This window comes from Ranitomeya imitator, chromosome 2 (assembly GCF_032444005.1).
Source record: "Ranitomeya imitator isolate aRanImi1 chromosome 2, aRanImi1.pri, whole genome shotgun sequence".
Taxonomy (NCBI): domain Eukaryota; kingdom Metazoa; phylum Chordata; class Amphibia; order Anura; family Dendrobatidae; genus Ranitomeya; species Ranitomeya imitator.
This window is the reverse complement of record NC_091283.1, coordinates 258986372-259001179: the sequence shown is the minus strand read 5'-3', so window position 1 is coordinate 259001179 and position 14808 is coordinate 258986372. Positions and strand designations below refer to the sequence as shown.

The following is a 14808-nucleotide window of genomic DNA, read 5'->3' as shown; positions in this document are numbered from 1 at the left end:
ATTAGAAAAAAAATTACATCCAGCAAAATGTCACCGGTGATTACGGCGACTGTGCAGTCTTTAACCCCTTTCTGACCTCGGACGGGATAGTAAGTCCGAGGTCAGATACCGCACTTTGATGCAGGGCTCCAGCGGTGAGCCCGAATCAAAGCCGGGACATGTCAGCTGTTTTGAACAGCTGACATGTGCCCGCAATAGCGGCGGGTGAAATCGCGATTCACCCGCCGCTATTAACTAGTTAACCCCTTCATGACCTTGGGATTTTCCATTTTTCCGTGTTCGTTTTTCGCTCCCGTCCTTCCCAGTGCCATAACTTTTTTATTTTTCCCTCAATATGGCCATGTGAGGGCTTATTTTTTGCGGGACTAGTTGTACTTTTGAACGACATCATTGGTTTTACCATGTCATGTACTAGAAAATGGGAAACAAATTCCAAGTGCAGTGAAATTGCAAAAAAAGTGCAGTCCCACACTTGTTTTTTGTTTGGCTTTTTTGCTAGGTTCACTAAATGCTAAAACTGACCTGACATTATGATTCTCCAGGTCACTACGAGTTCATAGACACCTAACATGTCTAGGTTGTTTTTTACCTAAGTGGTGAAAAAAAATTCCATACTTTGCTAAAAAAAAAAAAAAAAAAAAAAAAAAAATTCTGCCATTTTCCGATACTCGTAGCGTCTCCATTTTTCATGATCTGGGGTCGGTTGAGAGCTTATTTTTTGCGTGCCAAGCTGGCGTTTTTAATGATTCCAATTCGGTGCAGATACGTTCATTTGATCGCCCATTATTGCATTTTAATGCAATGTCCCGGCGACCAAAAAAACGTAATTCTGGCGTTTCGAATTTTTTTCTCTCTACGCCGTTTAGCGATCAGGTTAATGCTTTTTTTTAATTGATAGATCGGGCGATTCTGAACGCGGCGATACCAAATATGTGTAGGTTTGATTTTTTTTTATTGATTTATTTTGATTGGGGTGAAAGGGGGGTGATTTAAACTTTTATTTTTTTTTATTTTTTTCACATTTTTTTAACTTTTTTTTTTAACTTTTGCCATGCTTCAATAGCCTCCATGGGAGGCTAGAAGCAGGCACAGCACGATCGCCTCTGCTACATAGCAGCGATCTGCTGTTCGCTGCTATGTAGCAGAATTGCGTGTGTGCTGTGAGTGCCGACCACAGGGTGGCGCTCACAGCTACCGGCGATCAGTAACCATAGAGGTCTCAAGGACCTCTATGGTTACAATGGAGAAGCATCGCCGACCTCCGATCATGTGACGGGGGTTGGCGATGCGCTCATATCCGGCCGCCCGGCCGGATGCGGTAGTCAAATGCCGCTGTCTGCGTTTGACAGCGGCATTTAACTAGTTAATAGCGGCGGGTAAATCGCGATTTCACCCGCCGCTATTGCGGGCACATGTCAGCTGTTCAAAACAGCTGACATGTCCCGGCTTTGATGCGGGCTCACCGCGGAGCCTTGCATCAAAGCAGAGGAGCTGACCTCGGGCGTACTATCCCGTCCGAGGTCAGAAAGGGGTTAAATGCCGCTGTCAAATGCTGACAGCAGCATTTAACTGGCGCTTCCGGCCGGAAATGAGCGCATCGCTGACCCTCGTCACATGATCGGAGGTCGGCGATGCTTCTGCATTGTAACCATAGAGGTCCTTGAGACTTCTATGGTTACTGATTCCGGTCTGCTGTGAGCGCTACCCGGTGGTCGGCGCTCACAGTACACCTGCATTTCTCCTGCATAGCAGCGATCTAATGATCGCTGCTATGTAGCAGAGCCGATCGTGCTGTGCCAGCTTCTAGCCTCCCATGGAGGCTATTGAAGCATGGCAAAAGTTAAAAAAAAAAAAGTTAAAAAAAAAATGTGAAAAAAATAAAAAAAATATAAAAAAGTTTAAATCACCCCTCTTTCTCCCCATTCAAAATAAATCAATAAAAAAATCCAACCTTCACATATTTGGTATTGCCTCTTTCAGAATCGCCCGATCTATCAATAAAAAAAGATTAACGGCGTAGCGAGAAAAAAATTAGAAACGCTAGAATTACGTTTTTTTGGTCGCCACAACATTGCATTAAAATGCAATAATGGGCGATCAAAAGAACATATCTGCACGAAAATGGTATCAAAAACGTCAGCTCAGCACGCAAAAAAATGAGCCCTCACCCGACCCCAGATCATAAAAAATGGAGACGCCACGGGTATCAGAAAATGGCGCAATTTTTTTTTATTTTCTTAACAAACTTTGGAATTTTTTTCACCACTTAGATAAAAGAGAACCTAGACATGTTTGGTGTCTATGAACTCGTAATTACCTGGAGAATCTTATTGGCAGGTCAGTTTTAGCATTTAGTGAACTTAGTAAAAAAGCCAACCAAAAAACAAGTGTGGGATTGCACTTTTTTTTGCAATTTCACCGCACTTGGAATTTGTTTCCAGTTTTCCAGTACACGACATGGTAAAACCAATGATGTCGTTCAAAAGTACAACTAGTTTCACAAAAAATAAGCCTTCACATGGCCATATTGACGGAAAAATAAAAAAGTTATGGTTCTGGGAAGAAGGGGAGCGAAAAAGGAACAGGAAAAATGGAAAATCCCAAGGTCATGAAGGGGTTAAGAGACAGATGTTACTGGACAGGCGTCGCTGGTGTCATTTTGTTGGATGTAACTTTTTTTTAAGCCTACCAATAGCCACAATATTATAGGCATTATCAACAATAATATCAACACTATTATATGATTTATGTAAAAATGGGGGCAGGTCAGTGAGGGATCAGCGACCTGTCATAGGCCAATACAGATGAATATGTAATCAGATCACCACATAAAGCCCCGCCCACAGCACCGCCCCAGAGCACCACAAAGCCCCACCCACAGCCCCGCCCCAGAGCACCACAAAGCCCCACCCACAGCCCCGCCCCAGAGCACCACAAAGCCCCGCCCACAGCCCCCACTCCAGAGCTCCACAAAGCCCCACCCACAGCCCCGCCCCAGAGCACCACAAAGCCCACCCCAGAGCACCACAAAGCGCCGCCCACATCCCCGCTCCAGAGCTCCACAAAGCTCCGCCCAGTCCTGCCCCAGAACACCACAAAGCCCCACCCATAGCCCCACCCCAGAGCACCACATAAAGCCCCGCCCACAACCATGCCCCAGAGCACCACATAAAGCCCCGCCCCCAGCCCTGCCCCAGAGCACCACATAAAGCCCCACCCACAGCCCTGCCCCAGAGCACCACATAAAGCCCCGCCCCAGAGCACGAGAATCTCATTACCTGAAAACTACAAATACAGATTAAACAACAGTAAACCAGAGTTGCATTCATTTATGGTGAACCATTGGAGCTACTATGAGTCCCGACAAGAAGATTAGAGGAAATAATATCACTCCCCATTCCAGGAGAGATTGTGCAGTAATCTGAATTTCTTAGGATTAAAAACAATGTAATTTATGAGGTGGAGTGAATCCATGAAACCAGGGCTGGAGCTAACACATCTCCTGCAGGCGGGAATAAATGTATATTACAGCCATCAGCCACGCACAGCTCAGAGATATATCATGGCACTGGTGTGATGGGTTTATGTAGATTATCACAATCCTCCTGGAAGTTAGTGGGTTTTAACCACTTTGTGACATCTGCCGTACTATCGTCGAGGTGGGGTGGGCCCGTATGACCACCGACGGGATAGTACGTCATACACGATCAGCCGCGCTCACGGGGGGAGCGCGGCCAATCGCGGCCGGGTGTCAGCTGCCTATCGCAGCTGACATCCGGCACTATGTGCCAGGAGTGGTCACGGACCGCCCCTGGCACATTAACCCCCGGCACGCCTCGATCAAACATGATCGCGGTGTGCCGTCGGTACAGGGAAGGGGCTCCCTGCGGGCTTCCCTGAGACCCCCGCAGCAACGCAATGTGATCGCGTTGCTGCGAGGGTTTCCTACCTCCTTCCTCGCTGCAGGCCAAGATAGCCGCAGCATCCGGGTCCTGCAGGGAGGGAGGTGGCTTACCAAGTGCCTGCTCAGAGCAGGGCTTGGTAAGCCTGCAGTGCTCTCAGACAGATCGCTGATCTGACAGAGTGCTGTGCAATCTGTCAGATCAACGATCTGTGATGTTCCCCCCTGGGACAATGTAAAAAAGCTGTAAAAAAAATTTCCACATGTGTAAAAAAAAAATTAAAAAAAATTCCTAAATAAAGAAAAAAAATATTATTCCCATAAATACATTTCTTTATCTAAATAAAAAAACAAACAATAAAAGTACACATATTTAGTATCGCCGCATCCGTAACGACCCAACCTATAAAACTGTCCCACTAGTTAACCCCTTCAGTAAACATCGTAAGAAAAAAAAAAACGAGGCAAAAAACAACGCTTTATTATCATACTGCCGAACAAAATGTGGAATAACACGCGATCAAAAAGACGGATATAAATAACCATGGTACCGCTGAAAACATCATCTTGTCCCGCAAAATAAGAGCCACCATACAACATCATCAGCAAAAAAATTAAAAAGTTATAGTCCTCAGAATAAAGCGATGCAAAAATAATTATTTTTTCTGTAAAATAGTTTTTATCGTATAAAAGCGCCAAAACATAAAAAAATGATATAAATGAGATATCGCTGTAATCGCACTGACCCGAAAAATAAAACTGCTTTATCAATTTTACCAAACGCGGAACGGTATAAACACCTCCCCCAAAAGAAATTCATGAATAGCTGTTATTGGTCATTCTGCCTCACAAAAATCGGAATAAAAAGCGATCAAAAAATATCACGTGCCCGAAAATGTTACCAGTAAAAACGTCAACTCTTCCCGAAAAAAACAAGACCTCACATGACCCTGTGGACTCAAATATGGAAAAATTATAGCTCTCAAAATGTGGTAACGCAAAAAATATTTTTTGCAATAAAAAGCGTCTTTTAGTGTGTGACGGCTGCCAATCATAAAAATCCGCTAAAAAACCCGCTATAAAAGTAAATCAAACCCCCCTTCATCACCCCCTTAGTTAGGGAAAAACAAAAAAAATGTATTTATTTCCATTTTCCCATTAGGGTTAGGGCTAGGGTTAGGGCTAGGGTTAGGGTTGGGGCTAGGGTTAGGGTTGGGGCCAGGGTTAAGGCTACAGTTAGGGTTGGGGCTAAAGTTAGGGTTAGGATTACATTTACGGTTGGGAATAGGGTTGGGATTAGGGTTAGGGGTGTGTCTGGGTTAGAGGTGTGGTTAGGGTTACCGTTGAGATTAGGGTGTGTTTGGATTAGTGTTTCAGTTATAATTGGGGGGTTTCCACTGTTTAGGCACATCAGGGGCTCTCCAAACGCGACATGACGACCGATCTCAATTCCAGCCAATTCTGCTTTAAAAAAGTAAAACAGTGCTCCTTCCCTTCCGAGCTCTCCCGTGTGCCCAAACAGGGGTTTACCCCAACATATGGGGTATCAGCGTACTCAGGACAAATTGGACAACAACTTTTGGGGTCCAATTTCTCCTGTTACCCTTGGGAAAATACAAAACTGGGGGCTAAAAAATAATTTTTGTGGGAAAAAAAAAGATTTTTTATTTTCACGGCTCTGCGTTATAAACTGTAGTGAAACACTTGGGGGTTCAAAGCTCTCACAACACATCTAGATGAGTTCCCTAGGGGTCTACTTTCCAAACTGGTGTCACTTGTGGGGGGTTTCTACTGTTTAGGTACATTGGGGCTCTGCAAACGCAATGTGACACCTGCAGACCATTCCATCTAAGTCTGCATTCCAAATGGTGCTCCTTCCCTTCCGAGCCCTCCCATGCGCCCAAACGGTGGTTCCCCCCCACATATGGGGTGTCAGCGTACTCAGGACAAATTGTACAACAACTTTTGGGGTCCAATTTCTTCTCTTACCCTTGGGAAAATAAAAAATTGGGGTCGAAAATATTATTTTTGTGAAAAAAAATGATTTTTTATTTTTACGGTTCTGCATTATAAACTTCTGTGAAGCACTTGGTGGGTCAAAGTGCTCAACACACCTTTAGATACGTTCCTTAGGTGGTCTACTTTCCAAAATGGTGTCACTTGTGGGGGGTTTCAATGTTTAGGCACATCAGTGGCTCTCCAAACGCAACATGGCGTCCATCTCAATTCCTGTCAATTTTGCATTGAAAAGTCAAACGGCGCTCCTTCCCTTCCGAGCTCTCCCATGCGCCCAAACAGTGGTTTACCCCCACATATGGGGTATCAGCGTACTCAGGGCAAATTGTACAACAACTTTTGGGGTCCAATTTCTTCTCTTACCCTTGGGAAAATAAAAAATTGGGGTCGAAAAGATTATTTTTGTGAAAAAAAATGATTTTTTATTTTTACGGTTCTGCATTATAAACTTCTGTGAAGCACTTGGTGGGTCAAAGTGCTCAACACACCTTTAGATATGTTCCTTAGGGGGTCTACTTTCCAAATTGGTGTCACTTGTGGGGGGTTTCAACGTTTAGGCACATCAGTGGCTCTCCAAACGCAACATGGCGTCCCATCTCAATTCCAGTCAATTTTGCATTGAAAAGTCAAATGGCGCTCCTTCGCTTCTGAGCTCTGTCACACGCCTAAACAGTGGTTTACCCCCAAATATGAGGTATCGGCGTACTCAGGACAAATTGTACAACACCTTTTTGGGTCCATTTTCTCCTGTTACCCTTGGTAAAATAAAACAAATTGGAGCTGAAGTAATTTTTTTGTGAAAAAAAGTTAAATGTTCATTTTTATTTAAACATTCCAAAAATTCCTGTGAAACACCTGAAGGGTTAATAAACTTCTTGAATGTGGTTTTGAGCACCTTGAGGGGTGCCGTTGTTAGAATGGTGTTACACTTGGTTATTTTCTATCATATAAACCCCTCAAAATGACTTCAAATGAGATGTGGTCCCTAAAAAAAATGGTGTTGTAAAAATGAGAAATTGCTGGTCAACTTAACCCTTATAACTCCCTAACAAAAAAATTTGGTTCCAAAATTGTGCTGAAGTAAAGTAGACATGTGGGAAATGTTACTTATTAAGTATTTTTTTGTGACATATCTCTGTGATTTAATTGCATAAAAATTCAAAGTTGGAAAATTGCAAAATTTTCAAAATTTTCGCCAAATTTCCATTTTTTTCACAAATAAACGCAGGTAATATCAAAGAAATTTTACCACTATCATGAAGTACGATATGTTACGAGAAAACATTGTCAGAATCACTGGGATCCGTTGAAGCGTTCCAGAGTTATAACCTCATAAAGGGACAGTGGTTAGAATTGTAAAAATTGGCCTGGTCATTAAAGTGCAAACCACCCTTGGGGGTAAAGGGGTTAATACAAATTGAAAAGTCAGGATAAAGGGAAATTCTGTTATTGTCCAGAAATTCACACTTGGCCTCACTGCACATTTAATGTTGTCGATCATAAAAGTGAAGTTTGGCCAGAAAGACTGGACCTGGTCTTGTAGGGACCATATGATCACATTCAGCAGCACAGAAGGGAGAGAAGGGAGATTCCTCCGATAAGATCTCAGGGTTCTAGGAAGCAACAGCATCATTACCCTCCGCTTTCTCTTACAGGCCCATCATAATATTTTTCTTCAAGTGATTTTCTATCCTGTCAGCACATTCTACGTACGCTGTCATTTGGCTTTATAGTTCACAGATCTGGGCAGGTAACAGCGTCTCCTAAACCCAGGGGGGGTAGGTGGATCTACCAGGCTGTAAGTTCTATAGAAAAGGGCTTCCAATGACCAAAGTCATTAGAACAGTTTTGGGTGGAGGAAAATGTTGTGGTCTAGAGGTAAAATGGTGATAATGGTTATACGCCTGGACTACACCACCGATAAAGCGGCCACAGCCGGTGATGAGAAGAATCTGTGACTTCTCTGCATTTAGTGGTTACTACTCACCTGGGTAGCCATATGTAGGAATCTCCTCTTTACACCACTCATCATCCCTCACATATGTCTCTGTAGTATTAATATGGGTCAGATCTTCACCCTGAAACAAATATGGTAAAAGTCACCGACAGATGGAGAAGTCACATCTGTGATCAGTAGTGTTGAGCGATACCTTCCGATATCGGAAAGTATCGGTATCGGTTTGGATCGGCCGATATTCAAAAAATATCGGATATCGCCGATACCGATACCCGATCCCAATGCAAGTCAATGGGACCAAAATATCGGAATTAAAATAAACCCTTTCTTTCCTTGTAGGTTCATTCTACCTGAAGGAAAACAACTAAGAATAATGTAGGATGTATGGGGGAGGTGGCGGAGACATTAAAGGCAATGAGGATTAGTCCAATCAAATAGAATAGCATGTTTTTTTTTTTTTTTTAAAGAAGTTCGGATTGAAAAAGATATTGAGTATGTAAATTTTTTTTATTTTGTCAGATATTGATGTTTCACTATTCCACGCCCTTCCCCTTCTTTTTTTTCTTTTTTTTTTTTTTCTTTTCCCACACTTTCATCTTCATCATCATCAGCATCCTTGACATCAACTTCTTCACCTTATTCATCTTCTTCTTCATCTTCTACCTATTTTTTTTTTTATTACATTCTTCATATTCATTTTCTTCAACTATTATTATTCTTCCTATTCTACATATTCTTTTTATTCCACTGTTATTATTCTTCCTATTCTACTTCTTCATCATATTCTCATTTGTGACAGGCATTCCCGTAGTTGTTATCTATAAAAGTTGGAAGATTACACCTTCCGTTCTGCCAGTCACAAAAGTTACATTTGTCCGCGTTCAGTTTGGCCTGCAGCATCAGGCTTTATCCAGGGGCACCACGAGGAGGAACGGACTCACCCCCATACACTGCTTAGTCTTCTTCTGCATATAATTTAGATAATATCTTTTGCTCTGATATTAAGTCTTATGCTTAATGTTCTTCTGCTCTTTGTTCTGCAGCCTCTTGTTCTTCTGCTTCTCGGTCTTCCATGTTGTCGTCTCCAGGGTCTTCGTCTCCAGTGTCGTCATCTCCGCCGTCGTCGTCTCAGCCGTCGTCGTCTCCGCCGTCGTCGTCGTCGTCGTCATCGGGGTGGTCTTCCGGGTCGTCGTCATCGGGGTGGTCTTCCGGGTTGTCGACGTTAGGGTCTTCAACTTGGAAATGTAGCAGAAGGTACAAGAAGGCTGAGAAAATGCCAAGAACCAGCTGATGGAACTGGAACTCGGATGGCTACCCGAAGGTTCAAGAGCCTATGGAACTACCGAGGACCAGCTGACGTTACTGGAACCCGGTTACTAAGCAGGAGGTACCCGTGCTAAAAAGCACTACCAAGGACCGCCTGACGTTGGCGGAACTCGGATACCCAGAAGGAGGCACCTAAGCCAAAGGCTCTGCCCGGAACCAGATGACGTTACTGGAACCAGGATGGGGAGCAGAAGGTACAAGAGCAAAAGACACTGCCGAGAACCAGCTGACGGTACTGGAACCCGGATGGGTAGCCGAATGTCCAAGAGCCAATGGAACTACCAAGGACCAGCTGACGTTACTGGAACCCGGTTACTAAGCAGGAGGTACCCGTGCCTGAAAGCACTACCAAGGACCACCTGACATTGGTGGAACTTGGATACCCAGAAGGAGGCACCTAAGCCAAAGGCTCTGCCCGGAACCAGCTGACGGTACTGGAACCAGGATGGGGAGCAGAAGGTACAAGAGCAAAAGACACTGCCGAGAACCAGCTGACGGTGCTGGAACCAGGTGGTGGACCCGAAGGCCCACAGGAGAGGAGAGAACAGCTAGGCCGCGAGGCAGCCGCAGTTACCGAACCCCAACAGTCCTACAGGGGGAGCTGGGCCTACTGGCACTACAGAACCAGCCTTGACTACCAGTTCACGCAGCCCACATAGGAAGCTCCTAAACTGGAGGCACCCTGGAGTTGGCTAACTCGACCGCCCCACGACGGGGCAAGCATAGGCGTCTCAGTGAAGTTGACACAACCCGGAAACAGCTGACGGTGCTGAAACCAGGCTTGGCACGAGGGAGTACCTGTGACAAGAACACTGCCGAGAACCAGCTGGCGGTGCTGGAACCCGGATGCGTTGCCCCAGTGTGCAAGAGCCAATGGCACGACCGAGGACCAGCTGACGGTGCTGGAACCCGGTTACTAAGCTGTAGGTGCCCGCGCTTAAAAGCACTACCAAGGACCGCCTGGCGTTGGCGGAACTCGGATACCCAGGAGGAGGCACCTAAGCCAAAGGCTCGGCCCGGAACCAGCTGACGGTGCTGGAACCAGGTGGTGGACCCGAAGGCCCACAGGAGAGGAGAGAACAGCTAGGCCGCGAGGCAGCCGCAGTTACCGAACCCCAACAGTCCTACAGGGGGAGCTGGGCCTACTGGCACTACAGAACCAGCCTTGACTACCAGTTCACGCAGCCCACATAGGAAGCTCCTAAACTGGAGGCACCCTGGAGTTGGCTAACTCGACCGCCCCACGACGGGGCAAGCATAGGCGTCTCAGTGAAGTTGACACAACCCGGAAACAGCTGACGGTGCTGAAACCAGGCTTGGCACGAGGGAGTACCTGTGACAAGAACACTGCCGAGAACCAGCTGGCGGTGCTGGAACCCGGATGCGTTGCCCCAGTGTGCAAGAGCCAATGGCACGACCGAGGACCAGCTGACGGTGCTGGAACCCGGTTACTAAGCTGTAGGTGCCCGCGCTTAAAAGCACTACCAAGGACCGCCTGGCGTTGGCGGAACTCGGATACCCAGGAGGAGGCACCTTAGCCAAAGGCTCGGCCCGGAACCAGCTGACGGTGCTGGAACCAGGTGGTGGACCCCAAGGCCCACAGGAGAGGAGAGAACAGCTAGGCCGCGAGGCAGCCGCAGTTACCGAACCCCAACAGTCCTACAGGGGGAGCTGGGCCTACTGGCACTACAGAACCAGCCTTGACTACCAGTTCACGCAGCCCACATAGGAAGCTCCTAAACTGGAGGCACCCTGGAGTTGGCTAACTCGACCGCCCCACGACGGGGCAAGCATAGGCGTCTCAGTGAAGTTGACACAACCCGGAAACAGCTGACGGTGCTGAAACCAGGCTTGGCACGAGGGAGTACCTGTGACAAGAACACTGCCGAGAACCAGCTGGCGGTGCTGGAACCCGGATGCGTTGCCCCAGTGTGCAAGAGCCAATGGCACGACCGAGGACCAGCTGACGGTGCTGGAACCCGGTTACTAAGCTGTAGGTGCCCGCGCTTAAAAGCACTACCAAGGACCGCCTGGCGTTGGCGGAACTCGGATACCCAGGAGGAGGCACCTTAGCCAAAGGCTCGGCCCGGAACCAGCTGACGGTGCTGGAACCAGGTGGTGGACCCCAAGGCCCACAGGAGAGGAGAGAACAGCTAGGCCGCGAGGCAGCCGCAGTTACCGAACCCCAACAGTCCTACAGGGGGAGCTGGGCCTACTGGCACTACAGAACCAGCCTTGACTACCAGTTCACGCAGCCCACATAGGAAGCTCCTAAACTGGAGGCACCCTGGAGTTGGCTAACTCGACCGCCCCACGACGGGGCAAGCATAGGCGTCTCAGTGAAGTTGACACAACCCGGAAACAGCTGACGGTGCTGAAACCAGGCTTGGCACGAGGGAGTACCTGTGACAAGAACACTGCCGAGAACCAGCTGGCGGTGCTGGAACCCGGATGCGTTGCCCCAGTGTGCAAGAGCCAATGGCACGACCGAGGACCAGCTGACGGTGCTGGAACCCGGTTACTAAGCTGTAGGTGCCCGCGCTTAAAAGCACTACCAAGGACCGCCTGGCGTTGGCGGAACTCGGATACCCAGGAGGAGGCACCTTAGCCAAAGGCTCGGCCCGGAACCAGCTGACGGTGCTGGAACCAGGTGGTGGACCCCAAGGCCCACAGGAGAGGAGAGAACAGCTAGGCCGCGAGGCAGCCGCAGTTACCGAACCCCAACAGTCCTACAGGGGGAGCTGGGCCTACTGGCACTACAGAACCAGCCTTGACTACCAGTTCACGCAGCCCACATAGGAAGCTCCTAAACTGGAGGCACCCTGGAGTTGGCTAACTCGACCGCCCCACGACGGGGCAAGCATAGGCGTCTCAGTGAAGTTGACACAACCCGGAAACAGCTGACGGTGCTGAAACCAGGCTTGGCACGAGGGAGTACCTGTGACAAGAACACTGCCGAGAACCAGCTGGCGGTGCTGGAACTCGGATGCGTTGCCCCAGTGTGCAAGAGCCAATGGCACGACCGAGGACCAGCTGACGGTGCTGGAACCCGGTTACTAAGCTGTAGGTGCCCGCGCTTAAAAGCACTACCAAGGACCGCCTGGCGTTGGCGGAACTCGGATACCCAGGAGGAGGCACCTTAGCCAAAGGCTCGGCCCGGAACCAGCTGACGGTGCTGGAACCAGGTGGTGGACCCCAAGGCCCACAGGAGAGGAGAGAACAGCTAGGCCGCGAGGCAGCCGCAGTTACCGAACCCCAACAGTCCTACAGGGGGAGCTGGGCCTACTGGCACTACAGAACCAGCCTTGACTACCAGTTCACGCAGCCCACATAGGAAGCTCCTAAACTGGAGGCACCCTGGAGTTGGCTAACTCGACCGCCCCACGACGGGGCAAGCATAGGCGTCTCAGTGAAGTTGACACAACCCGGAAACAGCTGACGGTGCTGAAACCAGGCTTGGCACGAGGGAGTACCTGTGACAAGAACACTGCCGAGAACCAGCTGGCGGTGCTGGAACCCGGATGCGTTGCCTTGCCTATTAAAGATTGTCTTCCTAGAGCCCCAACTAGCGGTGTTGGAGCAAAGGGTAAGCAGGGGGAGATGAGTGTAGGCCGAAGCCTGCACTGGAGGCAGCTTTGTGTCTGCGTTGCGTTTGCAGGACACTTTGCCGGCTACACACTGGGGGAACAGCTGGCGTTGCTGAACCCCACTAACACAATGGCGTGTGTTTTTATCTGTGCAGCTAGCACTTGCGGGCAAAAACTTGCGATGTTAGAGCCCGTGTTGAAGCAGGAGGAGGAGGAGAGGAGCAGAGTGTAGGCCGAAGCCTAGTTGAACCAATTTCAAAGGAAACCTTTAACCCCCCCCTCAGGTGTTACAAAGTACAAGAGACACACCTTGTGCAGTATTAATGCTGCACAAGTGAAAGGTTGCTCTATTAATTTGTCTACTTGCACACGCTGAATGAAAGACATACACAATTTACCCCATTCTACAGTAAAACTGTAGTGGATGCGTGACTTGGTTTTTTGATGAGACGCAGCACAGGTGTCCAAAATAACGCCTTGGTGCTTGGCGCAGCTTCCTGAGCGTTGTTATTTGCTGTACAGGAGTCTGCGCTCTTGTGTTATCCCTTGGCAATGCCCTGTTAGCGCTGCCCATCTTATGACCTCATTTCATGTTGGCCGGTGCGGTTAACGATGGCCATAAATCCCAGACCCACAGTGGCTTTTCCTAAAGTCACACTGCGGTGCTGGGATTCGTGGCCTTGAGCAGTAAATATTTTGGCCGCTCACACACGTCCTTACACCTGCTTCAGACTGGGCGGCCTCTGCTGATCCCTTCTCGCATGCCGCGGCCATGAGGCTGCACAGTCTGAAGAAGGCGGAAGGAGATGAGTTAAGACAGGCGAAGATATGCACTGCTCGTGCCCATCAATCACACCCTCGCAGTCAAAATAATTAAGACAACGAGGAGCATTTTATTCAGGCAGGGCGGACGAACAGGCGCAAGTAGCCAACCAATGATGTCAGAAGACGGGAAGCGCTACCAAGGGGGGTGCTGCGTATCATTAGAAAGGAAAGTCACACCTCAGGGACAGTGGAATGGTCTCAAAGAGACACATTTTGTACGTGTTGAGTTCCACGTGGGCAAGGAGAAAACGTCAGCCACCTTGTACAAATGCAGCAGTACTGCTGTACAAGGTGGCTGTTATACATAGAAACACCTGGGGGTGGTGGCCAGGCTCCCTTCAATTTCAGTTCATGTGCCTGCGTGGCGTTTGCAGGTCACGTTGCAAGCTACACAGCAGGGGAACAGCTGGCGTTGCTGAACCCCACTGACACATTGACTGGTGTTTTTCTCTGTGCAGATTGCATGTCCGGGCAAAAACTAGCGGTGTTAGAGCCCAGGGTCAGCAGGAGGAGGAGGAGAGGAGCAAAGTGTAGGCCGAAGCCTGCACTGGTGGCAGCTTTTGGTCGGTTGTGCCAGCGTGGCTTGTGCTGGACACGATGCCGGCTACACAGCGGGGGAACAGCTGGCGGTGCTGAACCACACTAACACATTGGCTGGTGTTTTTCTCTGTGCAGCTAGCATGTCCGGGCAGAAACTGGCGTTGTTTGAGCCCAGGGTCAGCAGGAGGAGGAGAGGAGCAAAGTGTAGGCCGAAGCCTGCACTGGTGGCAGCTTTTGTTCTGTTGTGCCAGCGTGGCTTGTGCTGGACACGTTGCCGACTACACAGCAGGGGAACAGCTGGCGGTGCTGAACCCCACTAACACATTGGCTGGTGTTTTTCTCTGTGCAGCTAGCATTTCCGGGCAAAAACTAGCGGTGTTTGAGCCCAGGGTCAGCAGGAGGAGTAGAGGAGCAGAGTGTAGGCCGAAGCCTAGTTGAACCAATTTCAAAGGTTACCTTTAACCCCCCCCTCAGGTGTTGCAAGGTACAAGAGCCACACCTTGAACAGCATTAATGATGCACAAGTCAAAGGTTGCTCTATTTAATTTTGCTCCTTGCACACGCTGAATTAAACACGTACACTATTTAGCCCATTATACTGTCAAACAGTAGTGGAGGCGTGACTACTAGTCTTTTTAAGGAGACGCAGCACAGGT

The 14808-nt window shown here is 48.5% G+C and overlaps 1 protein-coding gene across 1 annotated transcript in view; it reads right to left on the bottom strand.

Annotated features, from left to right (window-relative positions):
- LOC138662987 (zinc finger protein 773-like) overlaps positions 1-14808 on the bottom strand; it is a 51403-nt gene that overhangs the window by 9932 nt on the left and 26663 nt on the right. The window contains exon 6 of the mRNA XM_069749020.1: positions 7905-7995. Coding sequence (XP_069605121.1) covers positions 7905-7995 — 91 coding nt within the window. The remainder of the gene's footprint in view (positions 1-7904; positions 7996-14808) is intronic.